The 21,622-nt window shown below is 42.9% G+C and overlaps 2 protein-coding genes across 2 annotated transcripts; one reads left to right on the top strand and one right to left on the bottom strand.

Annotated features, from left to right (window-relative positions):
* The first annotated feature begins 1,868 nt into the window (after positions 1-1,868).
* Positions 1,869-4,314, top strand: LOC140235167 (2-oxo-4-hydroxy-4-carboxy-5-ureidoimidazoline decarboxylase-like). The gene is made up of 2 exons (XM_072315203.1): positions 1,869-2,130; positions 3,950-4,314. The coding sequence occupies exons 1-2, from the start codon at positions 1,941-1,943 to the stop codon at positions 4,309-4,311; spliced, it is 552 nt and encodes a 183-aa protein (XP_072171304.1). The 5' UTR covers positions 1,869-1,940; the 3' UTR covers positions 4,312-4,314.
* A 5,116-nt stretch (positions 4,315-9,430) lies between these two features.
* LOC140234989 (uncharacterized) lies at positions 9,431-10,858 on the bottom strand. Its single transcript, XM_072315025.1, has one exon. The coding sequence runs from the start codon at positions 10,856-10,858 to the stop codon at positions 9,431-9,433; it is 1,428 nt and encodes a 475-aa protein (XP_072171126.1).
* Between the last annotated feature and the right edge of the window lie 10,764 nt (positions 10,859-21,622).

Raw genomic sequence — 21,622 nt, 5'->3', positions numbered from 1 at the left:
TACGGTCTACCAGCTACCAGTTGGCACCACCGAACTAAAACTAGCCGGGGCGGCCGCCGGGCGGCGGGCGGGCTGGGCGAGCAAGGGCCAAAAGGGATCAGTACGAGTGTGTGTGCCAGCTGCTCAGAGGATCTTCGCAGTGAGGAACTCGGATATTTGGGAAAGCTGCCACAGAATCTGGCTAGCTAAGCACGTCAACCTCAAATGTACCTGAAATGTTACTATTTAATCACAATGTTTGAAACCAAACTTTAAGTACCGGTAGCACAGTTTTGTACACACTTTGGCCTGACTGTTGTATCCTTCGTGAGCTCAGTCGAGTCCCTGAGCTGAGGTGAGTCAATCTGCACGAACTGTTTATGAAGTGTAAGTTAATTTTCAGCTTCTGTAACTTTGTATTGTAACGTATAACTCACAGATTCCCGAGATGCAGACGATATCTTCTTCTTCTTCTTCTTAACCATCGGGTGTATAGTCGTACTAATGGGGTTGGCAGGTCTGGTGTGGTGTATGTTCAGTGACTTTAAAAAAGAAGAAGAAAAAAAAAATTCCTACATCTTACCAAAGTCGATCCTCTTTTGATCTTACTCCCCATGATCTAAAAAGTAATACTCCTCTAGCCTACCAACAAAGCAGGATGCTCTGCACTCCTGCACAAAGAGGTTTACAGAGGCGGTGGTGACTAGTTCTTTGTGCAGGGTGTTACATAACCTGACTGTGTAACGCTGACAGGGAGTCAGAAAAAAAAAAAAATCTAGGCATCTCCGAATGATGATAAATGCCTTTTATGGCTCTAACAGCAGTGTTAGCTCTCTCTTCCGCGTACCTGACATATATATTTGGACCTACTACTCACCGACCATTTTTTTATTAAATACCTTGTATCTTATAAAATATCCCTCAGTTTCACCATATAAATTTCATTCCACTCGAGGCAGAAAATACCGCAGATTATATCCCAGGCTCAGATTGATTGTCGACTTGTACCATACGTGCGGTATTATGGGCGTCAAACACAAAGTGACCTTTTTTACTGCACACCAGCGCAAGCTCATCATTTTAATCAATCACCCATTTTCCCATTGAAAAACGCGTAAATCCAGTGAATGGGCAAATACATTTTAATATAACAAGAATTATGTGTACAACTAATGAGGATTTTCTTCAATTTTTCCCCTCCTGTTTCCTGAGAGTATCCCCCTAATTTCTCTTCATATGTATGAATTTGAATGTTCCAGCATATTTGCAACCTGTAAATCATGTCCCACGCATACTTTTGAGTTAATACGCGAGAAAGTCATTGCGTGAGGGTGGTTGATCTAAAAATAGTGGTCGATGAGTAGTAGACTTACTATATAATTAGTAAAAGTTCACGTTTACAGATGTTTATTTCCAGCATTGCCCTTGCTTAGACCAGATCCAGTGCCTCAGTGGCAATGACCCATCGCTAACATTTTAACAACAACCGCTTATACCCCTAAAACCTAGTTACTTTATCATGCATTTTATGTCTGTCATGAAATCATAATGTAGGATCGACCAATGCTAAGTGTGTTTATTTGGCTTTGTAGGCTGTGTGTGCATGTATGTCTACAAATATGTTGTGGGTATTCAAATTCAAGCAACTGACTCTCCTTTGACAATAAAAAAAAAAGTAGGCTTATTGACATGCACTGTAGGTATTCAAGCAATTCACTGACTCCTTTGACAGTAAAAAAAGTTGGTGTAATGTTTCACTGTCTAAAGAATAATCCGTGACTTCCGTATTTTTATTCTCTGCAGCTTTTATTTCAATGTCTAGGTAAAGTTATAAAAATAAATAGATAAGATGTCATCTCGTTTTTTTCCTCGGTTCTTTGCAGGTTTCAGCATCAAGTGGGACGTGGAAGAGTTCTCTATTTCTTTTTCCTTCTTGTCCTTTCTGTGTCTCTTCTGAAACAATGTCTGCTAATAAGATGAGCATTGAAGAGGTGAATGCACTCAGCTACGAGGAATTCATCGCCCGTTTCCAGAGCATCGTTGAGCATGGCATGCTCATTGCTGGTGCAGTGTGGTCATATCATCCCTTCCTGGATTTCCGGCATCTCCACAAGTCCTTCTGTGATGTCATGGATTCATTGCCAATTTGCGGTACAACTTTCTTTACCGACCTTCTTCTTGTTTCTCTGCAGTTGTAAACGTTAAAATGCTATCTTTTGCACCTGTTTCTTCTTTAGTAGTTAGTAGTTTGTTCATTTCCATCTGGGAAGATGGCTAGATAGCCCATATTCAGCTACACTAAGCTGGTCTTCCATGGGGTCCAGTTGGATGTGAGGTGGGACCACTTCACCGGGGTAAACACTCTGCTCTTTGCGATGAATGAATGAAGTGGGATCTTTTACGTGCATGAGTTGTGTCTCTCTCATACACGGGACCTCCATTTTATGTCCTATCCGAGGGACAGAGTGTTTTGCCTCTTTGCTAGAGAGGGGACGGTATGTTTACACACAACATTGCTCAGTCCAGACTCGGGTTCGAACCCAGGTCCTAAGGATCAAGAGGCAGATGCACTACCGACTGAGCCAACTACTTTTGTTTTTATCAGCGCCTGAATTGAGCGCTTTATGTGTTTTATTTATTGCCATTAAATTAACTTTTTTCTTTTTCGAAGATGGACAACCTGTCACAATAGTTAAGGTTTAAGCAATCTTTATTATGCTCGTGCAACAAAAACTGCCTGCCAGAAAGGGGTGAAGAACATCGGTCTCAAACACTGCCTGTAAGTTGGCAGCATGACACACTAGTGAATGATAAAAATGTCATTGAAATATTGGGTTAAGTGACAGAACAGTTCATAGATCAGATAGTGTGAGATACTTGAAATGTGATTGTCCAGGTGAATGTGAATATTATCTTTCTTTTTTTCTTCTTTTTTAAGAGGGTACCAGAACGAGGAATCCAAAAAGCACTAGCAGACTAATTATACATGTAGCAAATAATAAAAGAAAACAAAATACAAAACAAAAAGAACAAACAAAACAGTACAAACTAATAATACCAATATGACACCAAATGTGTCCAGTTTCAGATACCTATCTCCTGGTAAACTACATAAGACACATGATAGTCAATTTGTGACTGTGCATCACAAAACCAACAAAAAGTTCACACGCCCTCATTTTATGTGAGGACTCAAAATAGATGAAATGGGTCAACCTAGCCATTCTGAAAGAGCAATTCTACAGTATTCTATAGTTTGAGATCATAAAACAAATGGGAAATTGTGTTTTTAGCAATTTTTCTAAAACCTTTTTATAGAATTGTATGTTCAGTTTGCCTCAGAGGTCCCTTATTTTTATTTCTTCAAAAACCCTTTTCACTTCACTTTCAACTCTAATTACATTTGAAAGGATGATGCCAAGTCCTACTTTGACAGTTGGTATTAGTCATGAATAAAATTTGTAAATACATTGTAGAGCATGCTTAATTTCAGCCTAATATTTATGTTATATGCTATTCTGGTATTGTATTTGGCTCATTCATTGCACAGAGCCTTGTAAGATTAAGCGCTTGAGTAGACCCTATAATTCACAGCCTCTTTTTCTGTACACACTGTTTCCTGAGTGTGTGCCTTCTTTCCAATATTTGGATAGGTCAGGAGAGTCCATTCGAACCGAGTTATATCATTTTAAAGCGTAGAGTTTGCTCCTTCAAAGAATTCATATCTGGCGACTTTTTGTTGGTTTATGATGCAGTGTCACATTCGAGGCACAAAGCACATGTTACTACTGTATTAAAAGTTGGGATTGTAGGAATACTGTAGCATTTAAGTTGATAAATTCAGAAAGATATTGAGGTAATCACAAAATGGTAACCAGTTATTTCAGTGAGGCAAGCAATGAAGAAACTAGAAATATAATCATGATAGGTTTTTCATCTTGTTCATTATTTGCTTTGTTGTTGTGAACAGGCAAGCAAGCCATTCTAAGATGTCACCCAAATCTTGCCGGGAAACTGGCCCAGCAGGGAAAACTGACAGCCGAGTCTCAACGCGAACAAGCCGGAGCTGGGCTCCTTGGGCTGACCGATGACCAGCGTCAGCTCATGAACGAGCGCAACGATGCGTACCGCAACAAGTTCTCATTTCCCTTTGTCATCTGCGCGAGAGAGAATAGAGTCGAGGCCATCCTGAACGGTTTGCAGAATCGCATTAAAAACACTGAGGAAAGAGAGATTCATACTGGAGTGGAGGAGGTGAAGAAAATTAGTTATTATAGACTTCTGGACCTTGTGCAGACAGGAGGCAGTGAATTTTCTCCTCCTAGATTATGACATTGAGGATACAAAGTCCTGGTGCCTTTCCTTCTATCTTTTTCCTTCCTGTATTCATTTATTTATTCTTTAATTTTTTTTTTTTTTTTTTTTTTGGGGTGGGGGGGGGGGGAAGAGGTTCAATGTCTCTGTTTATCTGTGTGGTTTTTAGCTCACCTGAGCCAAAGGCTCAAGTGAGCTATTGCGATCACCCTTCGTCCGGCGTCCGTCGTGCGTCGTGCGTAAACTTTTTACATTTTCATCTTCTTGAAAGCCCCAGGACCGATTTTTATCAAACTTGGCAGGTAGCATCCCTAGGGGGTTAGGAACTCAATTTGTTAAAATGGGCACCATGCCCCACCCAGGGGGCCCCCAGGGGGGCCCAAACCCCTCAAAATTAAGGAATCTGTAAAAATCTTCTTCTCTAGAACCAGAAGTGATAGAGCTAATTTAATACTATGAGTTAGTACATTGATGACTGTAGTTTCAAGTTTGTTCATGGCAGGATCAGGGGTGCCCCCCTTGGGACCCAGGGGAGGGGTTCTAATGGGGCCTAAATTGTACATTTTCATCTTCTTCTTGAGAACCCCATGACCCATTTTCACCAAACTTGGCAGGTAGCATCCCTAGGGGGTTAGGAACTCAATTTGTTAAAATGGGCACCATGCCCCACCCAGGGGGCCCCCAGGGGGCCCAAACCCCCAAAATGAAGGAATCTTTAAAAATCTTCTCTAGAATCAGAAGTTATAGAGCTAAGATAATACTATGAGTGAGTACATTAATGACTGTAGTTTTGAGTTTGTTAATAGGAGATCCAGGGGTGCCCCTCTTGGGGGCAGGGGTGGGGGGGGGGGGGTGGTTGGGAAGGTCCAAATGGGGGCCTGAATTGCACATTTTCATCTTCTTCCTGAAAACCTCATGATGGATTTTCGTCAAACTTGGCAGGTAGCATCCCTAGGGGGTCAGGATCTAAATTTATCAAAATGGGCACCATGCTCCACCCAGAGGGCCCCAGGGGGCCCCAACCCCTAATAATTAAGGAATCTTAAAAATTTGGGCCCTTATTGTACATTTTCATCTTCTACTTGAGAATGCCTGGTCAAATTTTGGTAGAGCTGTGAATAATTTAGATTAGTGACTGTGTGAAAGGTGAACTTGCGATACTCAGGTGAGCGCTAGACCCCCGGGTCTCTTGTTCTTTCATGCTTTCATGTGTACCTGTTTTTTTTTTTTTTTTTTTTAAACAACCATGATACCCGTTTGTTGTATTCTTTCTTGGGTTCCAAACTGGTCTTTTCAATGTTAATTGAAAATCCCAGCCCCAGTAACAGGTTGGAGATTCACAGTTTAAAGCAGATTGATGTTAATTGCATAAAACTATTGGAATGCGCACGTTCCAGCAGGAACTACATTTCATAGTTTTGCTTGGATTTCCATAGAAACAGCTTCATGCAGATGCAGGCAGTGGAAAGATATTTCAACCCTAAGTCATTGTGATATGAGTAGACTTTAATAAGTTCAGATGTTGTAGTGAGGTTTTCAACATTCATGGATGTTGGTGTAGATTTTATGTATCATGCACCTACACACATGCACTGGCAATCATTGAAAAAAAATCAAAGTCCCATTTCACACCAGTCAAATGTGAAATTGTGGCATCTGCTGGACTTTTATTCAGGCAAAAAAAGATATGAACAGATGGAGTGAAAGTTATCTTCACTCCATAAGCTACCACTTGAAGATGTCGAGTTGTAATTATATATTTCAGAATCCTGCACCCTGGTTTTGTACCAGACTCTCAGATTTCATGCATATGATTATGTCATCCAGTCCGTCCCATGTGGCAACCAGTGTAAAATATGACATTTAGTATATCACATAGATGTCCCTTCCCTTGCCAACACTTTTAACCAATCATATAAATGACCGTTGGTCATCTGATGAATAATCAAGCAGTGGTCACTCAACAAGGCACTGTCAGCATAATAAGGACCGATGTCAGCACATTACCCCATGTCAGATATTTTTTTTTTTTTTTAAACAAAAACATTTCACTTCAAGGGAAAATGTATGACAAAGTTACATGCAAATGCACATGACAGTGAATGAGATGAGTCTACAGTTTGATTTTTTTTTTTTGTGTGTGTACCTACATTTATAGGATCATCAAATAAAGTTTTACCTTTTAATCATGACCTTGATTCTCCTTTAGAAGATGGAGTAATATGTCAAATTGTGGAAAATCTGAGTGTAACTTGCATTTTTCCCAACAATTTTTTTCATTAATTGTATTTTGATGACATGGAAACATGCAAGTCATGCTCAGTCTTGGGAAAGGTACATTATGGTGTCTTTTGATAATCATAGTACATTACTTGGTATTACATATAGTAATTTAAAAGTGGTTGACAGTTGATGTCACAGGCAGAATCTTGGTTTGGAAGGGTTTTTTTTTGTGGGCGTATCCAAGTAATCTGAAGAAAAATTGAAAAAAATATAATGGACAAATATAGGTACAACTACATGTGTATATTCATTTTGCCACATATAAGTGATGTTGAGGGCATTATGAATCAACATGAGTCAACATGCTGTTACATGTACTGCATAGTTCTTTCAACTGAAACGATCACTGTTACGTTCGTTTGACTCCACGCTCACTCATTTGTAGTGACATAAAAACATAGATTGAATTTTTAAAGTATAATGTAATGGAATTACAGTATATGGTTTAAACTAATACAGTATGTCTTCCCTGATGGTTAGTTTCGCTCTGATATCTTTAATAAGTGATCCTTGTTGCCACCTTAAAGGAGTATTTATTTCTGTCAGTGTTTAGTGTCTGTTGCGACGTATAAGGCAAGAATATGAATGTATATACATTTCAATATTTCATAATGAGTACATGTATGTGGGATAATACAATACTGAAGAAAGATTTGCGGTGACACCATGTGTATGTAGTCCTTAACCGGATCGTTGTTTGGCAGAAGAGCCTAGAAAGAGGAGAAACGAAGAGGGAAGCGACATATGGGGGTTGTGAGGAGGGCAAAAAGTGAAGAGTGGGAGACAGTAATGGGCTAGAAGTTGAAGTTGCACTAGTGGAGACAGTAGAGAAAGGAACACAGAGAGTGGTAAGGAAGAATAGTGTGAGAATCAAGTAAGATGTTCGGACATCGTTAGAAGAGGAAAGATGAAATAGAGGGGAAGAGGAAGAGGAAGGAGTTGAATGCTGGAGAGTCATGGAGATAGGGGAGAGCAGTGAAGATTCATGAAACCAAGAGGAGAACGAAGTCGGCGAACAGCTAGTGTGGATCCTAGAATTAAATGCTGCGGAGGAGAAGAAGAAAAAAAAAATTGGAGACGAAATCGATGACAGTTAAATCCTGAAAAGGTTCCTGTGGGAGAAATGCAAAAATAAGAAATTAAAATAAAGTTAAAGTGTAGACCTGAGGAGAGAAGGCAAGAGAAATAACCTGTAAAGAAATGTGTAAATTAAAACTAGTGGTCCTGAAAAGGACCGTTGGGTTGTATGGAAGGAAGAAATAAAAAGAAAAAGAAGATAAAAGAAGAGAACAGAAAAGAAAAGATAAGTAGTGTAGAAACAGACAAAAGTGTAAGAGAGAGAGAGAGAGAGGAAAGAGAAATGAAACAATGAGTAAAGGCGCTGGTAAAAGTAGAGCAAGAAGTCTAGTTATAAGAATAACTAGGAGAACCGAGGAACTTGACGTTTCGGGCAGGTTGACTGTCCTTCGTCAGAAGTGAGGCGTGATCGGAGAAGAGGCGGGCTATGTATGGAGAATGCGGACCTAGATGGAAGAGGTCGGTCGAGGCGGGCTCGCAGGCGGGCTGAGCGTCGGCTGTTGGTGGAGTGTTGCGGTCGTTGATGCGTTCTATTGTTCTTGGAGTGTGTTGATGGCGGAGTACATCTGTGAGGGCGAACTTGGCTGTTGGTAGGTCGTGGCTGGAGATTGGAGTCCGGGTTAGTAGATGGGGTGGGAGCCGGTGGTGTGGATGAATTGTGTCGGTGAGGGCGTCTTCTGGAACCAGCGATGGGTGTGGTCGTGAGTGGAAGGCGCGGTTGACGTCGTGGGCGCTGTTGTGAAAAGGTGGGGGAAGAGATATGAGAGGAAGAAGTAGAAGGGGGAATGTGCTGTGGAGAGAGTGTGTTGTTGTTGTCATTGTTGCTGTTTGATTGTTTGTTGATGAGAGGAAGCCAGATGTTGTTGATTTGGAGTCCAGTATCCTGTGTAACAGTGTCGTGTGTGTGAATTTCTATGGCTTCTCTGATGCGTCGTGTGTTCCAGTTTTTGATGGATGTGATGAGTTTGCTGTCTTCCCAGTTGATGCGATGTTCCGACTGTTGAGCGTGTTTCACGATGGCTGACTTTTCCCATTCCGAACGTCTGTAGCATGTTTTGTGTTCTTTCAGTCTGGTCTCTAGCGATCTCCCTGTTTCACCTATGTAGACTTTGCCGCATTCGCATGGGATACGGTAGACACCTGGTTGTTTGTGTTTGGGGTGCTTGTCTTTGTGTGAGTGCAATGAATTGTGAAGTTTGTTGGAAGATGTATGACGGACCTGGATGTTGGCGGACTTGAAGATGCGTTGTAGTTTGTGCGAGGTGGCGCCGAGGTAGGGAAGATTTACAGTTGTGATGGGCTGTTCCTTGCCTGCTTGGTTGGGATGAGAAGGTGCTTGAGTGTTGATTTTGTGCTTGGGGTATTGGTTGATAGTGGTGAGTGTGTCTGTGATATGTTCGAGTTCTTGTCGAAGATGTCCTTTGTCGCTGATTTGATGAGCACGTCGGACGAGAGCGTTCGGTACTGACTGGCGGACTGCTGGATGATGGAAGGAGCGGTAGTGAAGATATCTGTCAGTGTGAGTGGGTTTGCGGTAGACCTGGTGAGAGAAAGTGCCAGAGTTGGTTTTTGTGACGAGAACATCGAGGAAGGGGAGAGAATGATTGTGTTCCGTTTCCACTGTGAATGAGATGTTGGAATGTTGTTCGTTGAGGTGTGTGAGGAAGTCGTCCAGTTGATCTGCTTGGTGTGGCCAGATGGTGAAGATGTCGTCGACATACCGGAGCCAGAGTGAAGGTTTGTGCTGTGCCGTGGCGAGTGCGTGACTTTCGAAATGTTACATGTAAATGTTGGCAATGATCGGTGAGAGGGGGGAGCCCATGGCTGCGCCTTGTTGCTGTTTGTAGTGTGTGTCTCTCCATCGGAAGGAGGTAGAATTGAGACATGTGAGGAGGAGGTCGTGTATCTGTTGTGGTGTGAGTTGTGTTCTGGAAGAAAGAGAAGGGTCATCGGTGAGACGTTGTTTGATGATGTCACAGGCTTCGTTGACAGGAACGCTGGTGAAGAGTGATTCTACATCAAAGCTGACGAGGGTGTCTGTAGGCTTGATAGTAGTTTGAGAGAGAATGTCAATGAAGTGTTTGGAATTGTTAATGTGGTGTTCTGTGTTGCCAACGAGTGGCTGTAGAATGTCTGACAGGTGTTTGGCTGTTTCGTAGCAAGGGGAACCTCGTGTAGAAATGATGGGGCGGAGAGGGACTGATGGCTTGTGAATTTTGGGTTGCCCGAAGAGGATGGGACATCTGCTGGAGGAGGCACGGAGTCTGAAATAAAGCTGTTGAGGAAGGGCATTAGATCGATGAAGTTCGAGGAGCTTGGCGTTGAGTTTCCTCTCGGTGGCAGGAGTCGGGTCACGTTTCAGTTGGGTGTATGTTGGGGTGTGAAGGATGTCTTGTATCTTTTGTTCGTATTGTGTTTTGTCCATGACGACCGTGGCGTTGCCTTTGTCTGCTTGAATGATATGGATGGATGCGTTGCTTTGTAGAGTCTTCACCGCTGTTCGTTCTTCTTTGTTGAGGTTGGGCTGCGGTGGCTTGGCTGTGGAGAGAGCTTGAGTAACAAGGAGTCTAATGTTGTCGGCTGCGGCTTTGTTCAGGTATCTGAGCTTGGGTTCCGTTTGTTGTATGATTTCTGTGAAAGGAATCTTCTTGGGTGGTGTTGCGAAGTTAAGCCCAAGGGATAACACGTTGTGTTCGGCTTGTGTGAGGTTGTGCTGGCTTAAATTGACAACGGTGTTACGGGCGGCGGGCGGCTTGTCTCGTGTGTATGTATGGGTGTGGCTGTTATGTAGTGTGTTGAACTTCCGTATCTGCTTCTCTCTGGTGCGAAGAAATGTGGTCCTTGCTGTGTGAGAGTTGAAGGTCTGTATCTTCTGGAGGTCAGCAGGATGTAGTGTTTGTGACAAGTGTGTTTGTGAGGTGTTGATTTGTTGATCGATTGTGTGAAGTTCTTGTCGAGTGTGGGCTATGCGTTCTCTGGTGAGGGAGAGGCCTGCTTGGTGAAGAATACGTCGAGCACGTGGAGTTTGTATGGTTGATTTCAGCTGTAGACCAGGAGGGATGATACTGTGATCTCGGCATCTTTTCAGAAAGGTGAGATGATTGGAGAGTTTAGATTGTTTGACTAGGTTCCGTTGAAGTAGGCGAGAAGATCGTTGCGTTTGCTCCCCGTAGAGCTCGGTTATGTGTTGTTTGAAGGTTTGCATGGTGAAGTTAATTAGGAAGAAAGATTTGCGGTGACACCATGTGTATGTAGTCCTTAACCGGATCGTTGTTTGGCAGAAGAGCCTAGAAAGAGGAGAAACGAAGAGGGAAGCGACATATGGGGGTTGTGAGGAGGGCAAAAAGTGAAGAGTGGGAGACAGTAATGGGCTAGAAGTTGAAGTTGCACTAGTGGAGACAGTAGAGAAAGGAACACAGAGAGTGGTAAGGAAGAATAGTGTGAGAATCAAGTAAGATGTTCGGACATCGTTAGAAGAGGAAAGATGAAATAGAGGGGAAGAGGAAGAGGAAGGAGTTGAATGCTGGAGAATCATGGAGATAGGGGAGAGCAGTGAAGATTCATGAAACCAAGAGGAGAACGAAGTCGGCGAACAGCTAGTGTGGATCCTAGAATTAAATGCTGCGGAGGAGAAGAAGAAAAAAAAAAAATTGGAGACGAAATCGATGACAGTTAAATCCTGAAAAGGTTCCTGTGGGAGAAATGCAAAAATAAGAAATTAAAATAAAGTTAAAGTGTAGACCTGAGGAGAGAAGGCAAGAGAAATAACCTGTAAAGAAATGTGTAAATTAAAACTAGTGGTCCTGAAAAGGACCGTTGGGTTGTATGGAAGGAAGAAATAAAAAGAAAAAGAAGAAAAAAGAAGAGAACAGAAAAGAAAAGATAAGTAGTGTAGAAACAGACAAAAGTGTAAGAGAGAGAGAGAGAGAGAGAGGAAAGAGAAATGAAACAATGAGTAAAGGCGCTGGTAAAAGTAGAGCAAGAAGTCTAGTTATAAGAATAACTAGGAGAACCGAGGAACTTGACGTTTCGGGCAGGTTGACTGTCCTTCGTCAGAAGTGAGGCGTGATCGGAGAAGAGGCGGGCTATGTATGGAGAATGCGGACCTAGATGGAAGAGGTCGGTCGAGGCGGGCTCGCAGGTGGGCTGAGCGTCGGCTGTTGGTGGAGTGTTGCGGTCGTTGATGCGTTCTATTGTTCTTGGAGTGTGTTGATGGCGGAGTACATCTGTGAGGGCGAACTTGGCTGTTGGTAGGTCGTGGCTGGAGATTGGAGTCCGGGTTAGTAGATAGGGTGGGAGCCGGTGGTGTGGATGAATTGTGTCGGTGAGGGCGTCTTCTGGAACCAGCGATGGGTGTGGTCGTGAGTGGAAGGCGCGGTTGACGTCGTGGGCGCTGTTGTGAAAAGGTGGGGGAAGAGATATGAGAGGAAGAAGTAGAAGGGGGAATGTGCTGTGGAGAGAGTGTGTTGTTGTTGTCATTGTTGCTGTTTGATTGTTTGTTGATGAGAGGAAGCCAGATGTTGTTGATTTGGAGTCCAGTATCCTGGACTCCAAATCTTTGTGTGCACTCACACAAAGACAAGCACCCCAAACACAAACAACCAGGTGTCTACCGTATCCCATGCGAATGCGGCAAAGTCTACATAGGTGAAACAGGGAGATCGCTAGAGACCAGACTGAAAGAACACAAAACATGCTACAGACGTTCGGAATGGGAAAAGTCAGCCATCGTGAAACACGCTCAACAGTCGGAACATCGCATCAACTGGGAAGTCAGCAAACTCATCACATCCATCAAAAACTGGAACACACGACGCATCAGAGAAGCCATAGAAATTCACACACACGACACTGTTACACAGGATACTGGACTCCAAATCAACAACATCTGGCTTCCTCTCATCAACAAACAATCAAACAGCAACAATGACAACAACAACACACTCTCTCCACAGCACATTCCCCCTTCTACTTCTTCCTCTCATATCTCTTCCCCCACCTTTTCACAACAGCGCCCACGACGTCAACCGCGCCTTCCACTCACGACCACACCCATCGCTGGTTCCAGAAGACGCCCTCACCGACACAATTCATCCACACCACCGGCTCCCACCCCATCTACTAACCCGGACTCCAATCTCCAGCCACGACCTACCAACAGCCAAGTTCGCCCTCACAGATGTACTCCGCCATCAACACACTCCAAGAACAATAGAACGCATCAACGACCGCAACACTCCACCAACAGCCGACGCTCAGCCCGCCTGCGAGCCCGCCTCGACCGACCTCTTCCATCTAGGTCCGCATTCTCCATACATAGCCCGCCTCTTCTCCGATCACGCCTCACTTCTGACGAAGGACAGTCAACCTGCCCGAAACGTCAAGTTCCTCGGTTCTCCTAGTTATTCTTATAACTAGACTTCTTGCTCTACTTTTACCAGCGCCTTTACTCATTGTTTCATTTCTCTTTCCTCTCTCTCTCTCTCTCTCTCTTACACTTTTGTCTGTTTCTACACTACTGTTAGTTCAATATCAGGCAAAATAAGGACTATTCAGACGGTAGTTACTGTTTACTGTTTACTCATGTTCTCAGGCTTTCATATCAACGTTGTGCATACGTCTGTATGCATTACATGTGACATCGATAGTGATATCGATAGTTGTGTGATCGGGATCGCATATTCCCATAACATCTCCCTTTCTCAAAAGAAAAAATCTCAATCTTTTGTCTTACATTTCTTCCCGTTTTATTATGTTATGTTTTGGTGGGTTTTTTTTTTTTTTTTCCGATTGAGAATGTCATGATCCCAACCACATTACAATTTGACAAAACATAATAAACAAATAAAATATTCAAACAGAGTCTAAATATTATATTGTCCTCTTTTTTTTTTCCATGTCCTTTTTGACTAATAACTATTTGTTTATCTATCTGAGCTATGTGAACTTGTGCTGTTCTATCTATTAAATGCTGTAGACTCCATGTGAGTCATCCTAAAGTAAAAGAAACTGTGTTTAAAATGTGAATCCTAGTGATACATACTTTCCAGATTTAAATCTCCAAAAAAAAGAAAAAGTTCCAGTTGCATAATGCTGAAAATGATATTTTTTTTTCGACTCCTTTTGGCTTCCTAAACAAAACACAGAGGTAATTTGATGGCATGGATTTCCTTCCAATGCTTGATAAAAAACAAACAAATTTCGTAGGTGTTGCTAAATAACACATGCTTCTTTTGGTGCTGCCAAATTCAGAGCATAAATGTCTCCTTTGACATTTTATCATATAAATGTCTACTTTGGCATTTTGTTTACATTTATGAACATAAAAATGTCTACTTTGACATTTTATCAAATAAATGCCTACTTTGGCATATTGTATACATTTATCAACATAAAAATGTCTACTTTGGGTTTCCTCTATTCATGTGAATACAAGTTTGTTTTTGTTTTTTGTTTTTTGTTTTTTTGATGATGATGATATCCTCATTTGTGACACTTTCATTAAAGTTCAAAGTTCAATGTTCAATGTTCAATAGCACTTGTTCCTTTGCTTGCTATCCATCAGTCATAATGCTATTTCTCTTCTAATGTAAGCTACTGATTAATTAACACACAAAATCCTTGAACTTTGCTGGCATCTGGATGTTGCTCCTGGTTCTTGTTGATCTGTTGCTACCGCTACCGCTAGGCCCGTTCTGATGCTGCTGAATGTCACGCGATGGTGTTGTCATGCGAGCTGGTCTGCTCGCTGGAGCTGCTCTATCCGGCGTCTTGGGCTCTGCTCCCGTTGTGACGGCGGCATAGGTAGGACTTTGCTGCTCTGCTTCCTTGCTGGGCTGAGGTTGATGTTCTCGTTGAGGAATACTTAGCGGTGCAGTATGAGCCGGTTTTGAGGGAGGCTCACACGATGACCTCAGGAATTTCCGGTTCCTCCTCAACTGCTGCCCAGTGTCAGTCTCGACCAGGTAGGACCTTGGCCCGACCTTCTCCTTGCAGACTCCTAGTCTCCACTCCAGGCCTTGATGTTTTGGTTGGATTCTTACTTTCTCCCCTATCTGGAGTTCAGGAAGGGGTTGTGCCGTTTTGTCATAGTTCTTTTTGGCTATTTTTCTCCTCTGATTGATGCTCTCCTGCACCCCGTCGACTACCTCAGGTTTCAGCAATCCTTCCGGTGTGGGCAAGAGAGTGCTGGTACGCCGTGACATCAGTCGTTGGGCTGGACTACTGCCAGTCTCATTAGGTGTATTCCTCCAGTCAAGTACTGCTAGATACACATCCTGCTTCTCATGTGCTGTTTTTTTCAGGATTTTCTTTGCGGTTTTCACCGCTGACTCCGCTTTCCCATTGCTCTGGCTATGCAATGGTGAGGAGGTGACATGTTCAAACTCCCAGGTTTCCGCGAACTGTTCATATTCTCTGGCGACAAACTGGGGTCCATTGTCAGTGATTACTTTATCAGGCCGACCATGTCGTGCAAAGTGGACTTTTGTGCATTTCACAATTGTTGCTGCTGTTGTGTCCCCTGTAACCTTGTCCACTTCCCAGAAGTCACTGTAGTGGTCCACCGTAATGAGATAATCCTCGTTCTTGTAGGTGAATAGATCTTGTGAAACAATACTCCATGGCCTTGACGGAATACTGTGGGAGAGCATTGGTTCTTTCTGCTGCTTTGCTTGAAAAGCGTTACATGTGCTGCATTGAGTGACTTTTTCCTTCACTTCTCCTTGCATACCCGGCCAAAACAGCACATCTCTGGCTCTCCTGATACAGGCATCCACCCCCAGATGGCTGCTGTGGATTCGGTTTAACATCAGTGGTCGCATTGCTCTAGGGACTATGACCTTCATGCCCTTGTACAGAATCCCATTTTGTGCAGAGATTTCATCTCGAAAGTTGTAGTACTCTCGTATTGCAGTCGGCACCTCGTCTTTGCTATCAGGCCAGCCAGTCATGACCACTGACGTCAGAGTTTGTAGCACAGGATCCCTCAGGGTTTCTTTCTGAAGTTGGATGGATGTGGCATCACTTATGCGGACATATTCTGTCTGGTTGATCTCTTCCAACTCCTTGTAGATATTGTCCTGACTGCCTGTTTCTGGAAGATACGCCCTGCTCAGCCAATCTGCGATTAGCATGTCCTTGCCCGGGCAGTATACAACCTCTACTTGGTATGTCTGTAGCCGCAGCATCATTCTCTGCAAACGTTTCGGTGCATTGTGAATCGCCTTTCTGAATATGGGCACCAAGGGCTTGTGGTCAGTCAGAATCGTCACGTTCCTTCCTTGAATGAATTGGTCGAATTTCTCACAGCTGTAGACGATAGCCAAGCATTCTTTTTCTATCTGGGCATAATTCTGCTCAGTCTTGGTCAAGGCACGAGATGCGAATGTCACAGGTTGCCCATTCTGCAGCAGGGTTGCCCCCAGTCCTTTCTCTGACGCGTCACATTGTATTGTGACTTCTTCCTTGACGTCGTAGTACTTCAGAACTGGTGCCGAAGTCAGCATTTTTCGGAGCTCATTGAGCGTGTCTGTGTGGTCATCGCGCCATTCAAAAAGAACGTCTTTGTCTGTGAGTCGTCGAAGGGGCTCTGCTACGTCCGATAGTCTAGGGAGAAATCGTGCCAGGTACGTTACACTCCCTAGAAGGCGTTGGACACCCTTCTTGTCAGTAGGTATGGGCATTTCAACCACGGCTCGTACTTTGTCTGGATCTGGTTTGAGTCCTTCGCTAGTCAGGAGATGACCCATGTATGGTACCTCATCCATGCTTAGACGCAGCTTTTTCTTGTTGAGTTTCAGCTGGACTTGCCGTGCCCTTTCCAGGAACTCTCTCAGGTTCTGATCGTGGTCTGCCATGGCCTCCTCTAGTGTGTCACCACTGCCGTACACCAGGAAGTCATCTGCTATCACTTCCACTCCATTGAGACCCTCAATAATCTCGTGCTGGCGTCTCTGAAATTCTTCCGGCGCTGTTGATATACCGAATGGCATGCGGGTCCATCTGTATCGGCCGAAGGGTGTTGCGAAGGTTGTGAGGAAGCTGCTCCTTTCGGTCAGTTTCACTTGCCAAAACCCATCTTTTGCGTCCAGGACCGAAAAGACTTTGGCATTCGACAGCTTTGGCAAGACATCATCCATAGTTGGCATGAGGTAATGAGGTCGTTTGAGGGCTCTGTTTAAATCACGCGGGTCAATGCAGATCCTCATCTTGCCCGGCTTCCTTACAATGACTGTGTTGCTCACCCAATCAGTGGGTTGGGATACTTTTTTCACTATACCCCTGTTTTCTAGCTCATCTAGCTTCTGTTTGAGTTCAGGTTTCAAGGCTACTGCGACCTTCCTTGCCAAATTCTTGACGGGCACGATTGTGTCATCCACAGTCATGTCATACTCGCCAGGGAGACTTCCAAGTCCTTCAAAGACATCACTGTATTCGTCGATGATTGCTTGTGGGGGTTTTCTTTCTTTCAGCTGGTTGACCTCATTCAGAGCATTGCCTGCTTTGACATATATCAGGCCCATTTCCAGCGATGTCTTGCTTGATAAGAGTGGCATTTGATTTGTTTCTACGACCTTGAAAGCCACTTCCTGCTCCCTGTCGTCATGTTGGCATGTGAGCGTACATTCCCCTCTGACTGGTATGGTTCGGCCATCATAGAGTCTTATCTTAGATCTAGTTGTTTCAAGCTGTGGTTGACCAGAATTTTCAATTTCACAGAGTTTCTCGAATGAAAGCACATTGCATGTAGCTCCTGTGTCAATTTGGCATTCCATGGTATGCTCACGGTTCTGGAGCTTCACCGTGATGGGGACTGTCAATTTCCTTCCACCATTTTTAATGTTCAATGTCCCTACTTCCTCCAAGGCAAAGGTCTCATCGTCACTGCTTTCGTAAGAGTTGTTCTCATCTACCTGATGTAGGGATGCTGGTTTGCCTCTGGCCATGCACACATTCTGGAAGTGGTTTGGCTTGCCACACTTGTTACAGGTTTTCCCATAAGCTGGGCATTTTTCTTTATGTTTCTCATGATTGCCTCCGCAGTATCTGCAGTTTCCTTTCTGATTGTGTGTGCCTTTCTTCTGGCCTTTTCCTCTCTCTTTCCAGTGCTTGCTCTGTGTATGAGACTGCTTTTGGTTGTAGCGCCCTTTTCCAGTGTTGTGCCTCTCTTTTCCTTTAGATTTGTGCGCAAAATGCACATTCTCCTCTCCTTTAACTACTTTGAGTTGTTGCTGTGCAGCTTCACTGACCTCTAATGTAGCAATGGCCTTCCTAAGGTCACATACCGGGGCTTGCTCCCTAAACAGTCTTGCCTGCGCCTGTTTGTCCTTGCAGCCCAGGACTAATCTGTCCCTGATCATTTCTTCTTGTAGGTTCCCAAATTTGCATGGTTCGCTTAATTTCCTCAAGCGTACTACAAATTGATCTATTGTTTCATTTTGCTGTTGGTTGGCGCTGTGAAAGATGTAGCGATCATAGAGAACATTCCTTGCTGGTGCAAAATGTTCGGTAAGCTTTGTCAGGATTGAGTCTGGATTTTTTGCCTGTTCTTCAGTCAGAGCTAGAGACATCAGCCTTTCTTTACATTCTTGCCCCATTATTGCTCGAAGTGTAGCTACTTGTATTTCCCGAGACTTCTTATTCAATTCTGTGGCCACACAATAGTCGGTCCACGATTCTTTGAAGACCTTCCAATTCGTTTCGAGATCGCCCCTGCAGCTCATCGGCTGAGGCGGTGGTATCTGACATGTCGCCATTTTCAACAGGTGGGACTACAGCGGTAGATTTAAGCAAATTCTACTCACGTATCGGCTGCAGCAGACTTGGGTTCCGGCGTTGTGAGCACCTCTTCTCAGTCAAATTTTCCCTTGCATGACATGGCAGATGTCCGTTGCACGGGATCCCACTCAAGCTGACACCATGTTAGTTCAATATCAGGCAAAATAAGGACTATTCAGACGGTAGTTACTGTTTACTGTTTACTCATGTTCTCAGGCTTTCATATCAACGTTGTGCATACGTCTGTATGCATTACATGTGACATCGATAGTGATATCGATAGTTGTGTGATCGGGATCGCATATTCCCATAACAACTACTTATCTTTTCTTTTCTGTTCTCTTCTTTTTTCTTCTTTTTCTTTTTATTTCTTCCTTCCATACAACCCAACGGTCCTTTTCAGGACCACTAGTTTTAATTTACACATTTCTTTACAGGTTATTTCTCTTGCCTTCTCTCCTCAGGTCTACACTTTAACTTTATTTTAATTTCTTATTTTTGCATTTCTCCCACAGGAACCTTTTCAGGATTTAACTGTCATCGATTTCGTCTCCAATTTTTTTTTTTCTTCTTCTCCTCCGCAGCATTTAATTCTAGGATCCACACTAGCTGTTCGCCGACTTCGTTCTCCTCTTGGTTTCATGAATCTTCACTGCTCTCCCCTATCTCCATGATTCTCCAGCATTCAACTCCTTCCTCTTCCTCTTCCCCTCTATTTCATCTTTCCTCTTCTAACGATGTCCGAACATCTTACTTGATTCTCACACTATTCTTCCTTACCACTCTCTGTGTTCCTTTCTCTACTGTCTCCACTAGTGCAACTTCAACTTCTAGCCCATTACTGTCTCCCACTCTTCACTTTTTGCCCTCCTCACAACCCCCATATGTCGCTTCCCTCTTCGTTTCTCCTCTTTCTAGGCTCTTCTGCCAAACAACGATCCGGTTAAGGACTACATACACATGGTGTCACCGCAAATCTTTCTTCCTAATTAACTTCACCATGCAAACCTTCAAACAACACAATACAATACTGATCTTGGTATGTAAGTGTGTTGTGTGTTGTATGTGTCATGTGACAAGGTTCTCTTTCAACACACGTGGAGCTCAAAATAATGGAAACTTCTACCTCAATTTGAAATAGACGTTTATTGCATTATGGCACCATTGCCACTTTAACCAAATGTACATCACACATAACATGGTGTGTAAATAATTTGTTTATAACACTTTACATGATTGTGTACAATACAAAAGTTAATACATAATAAGCATGTGATAGTAAGAAGAAATCACCCAAACATGTTGTTTCAAATGTAAGCGAACATAGTACATGGAGCAGAATCTCGGCAAAATTTCAAACATAAATATGAAAATAAGTGAAAATTCACAACCATTTGAATGTTAGTGCCTGTTCTGTATTTGATTTTATTACTGGTATGGTATGCCATTATATGGGCTAATACAGTGAAACCCCGTTATAACGAGGTCCGTGGGACCGGCGATATTACCTCGTTATAACCGGTACCTCGTTATAACCGTACGCATCAAAAACAAAGAAAAACATAAGCACGACGTCATAATAATACCCAACAATGAAAGTTGAGAACATCCTTTGCGTTGTTATTACACAATTATGGATCATTATTATCGAGAGAATAAAGGGAAATTATTTGTGAATTAGGCGAAAAAGTCGGGATTGAAATAGGTTAATTCTTTATTTTTCTTCCGAAAATCTCTTCGCATAATAGTGCACGTTATGTTCTTGAGAAGCATAGGCCTATATTATATTAAAATCACATTGTATAAAATGCGTTGTTTACCGTAACTTGCGAGGTATTTTTACGCTGTTGGTGTCAAGCAGGAATGCGATAATTTCATGAATCATTTCGGCTGTATTCTTATACAATGTATGATCGTTGCGCCCGAAAGGATTAAAATGCGTTGTTTATTTTCTTCCGAAAATCTCTTCGCGTTTTGTACATCCGTTCTTGAAAAATAAGCGACAGGATTGAATTTAGAAGGTTGTGATCCTTTTTACGCAGATCTGTTCCTCATAGACCATTCTGAAAGAAAGAAAATCTTCATTGTGAAATGCGTTGTTAAAATTGTGATAATGAACAAACCCAGATCTACTTAAATTGTTAAATGCGTTTGTTTCTTTTTCTGGACAACGACTAAGTAGCTTAACATGCGTTATTCCACTATTTTTGCGTTATTCAACTATTTTTACGCTACTGTCAACCGGCGAGATCGCGATGATTTCAGAGTAACATTCGTGCGTCGTTTAGCGTAACTTGAGGGGTATTTTTACGCTGTTGGTGCCCAGCGGGAATGCGATGATTTCATGAATCATTTCGGCTGTAATCTTATATAATGTATGTTCGTTGCACCCGAAGGGTTTAAAGATGCGTTGTTCATTTTCTTCCGAAAATCTCTTCGCGTTTTGTACATCCGTGCTCGAAAAATAAGCGACAGGATTGAATTTAGAAGGTTGTGATCCTTTTTACGCAAATCTGTTACTCGTAGACCATTTTGAAAGAAAGATTGTCTAATCTTAATTGGGAAATGCGTTGTTAAAATTGTGATAATGAACAAACCCAGATCTATTCAAATTGTTAAATACGTGTGTTTCTTCTTCTGAACACCGATTAAGTAGCTAAACATGCTTTATTCAACTATATTTTTACGCTACTGTCATCCGGCGAGATCGCGAGATTTCAGAGTAACATTCGTGCGTCGTTTACCGTGAACTTGCGAGGTTATTTTACGCTGTTGGTGCCCAGCGGGAATGCGATGATTTCATGAATTATTTCGGCTGCAATCTCATACAATGTATTATCGTTGCGCCCGAAAGGATTAAAGATGCGTTCTTTATCATCTGCCGAAAATCCCTTCGCATTGTATCCATCCGTTCTTAAGAAAATTGCGACAGGATTGCGTTATTCAACTATTTTTACGCTACTGTCACCAGGCGAGATCGCGATTTCATTAATTATTTCGGCTATAATCATACACTCGTATTTGCTAACAAGCAAAAGAACTGAAGTCGGGACTACAAATGGAAAGGATAATGTTGAGTTGAACACGCATTCCAATTTCCATATTTGCCACGAGTGTCGCTACATGAAAAGTTTTTGAGTGCGTTATCTTTTTTCCCTTGTTGCGCTGTGGTCTGACCTATAACATTACG

The sequence above is a fragment of the Diadema setosum genome, chromosome 11, assembly GCF_964275005.1.
Source record: "Diadema setosum chromosome 11, eeDiaSeto1, whole genome shotgun sequence".
Classification (NCBI taxonomy): Eukaryota; Metazoa; Echinodermata; class Echinoidea; order Diadematoida; family Diadematidae; genus Diadema; species Diadema setosum.
This window is presented reverse-complemented; position numbering and strand designations above follow the sequence as displayed.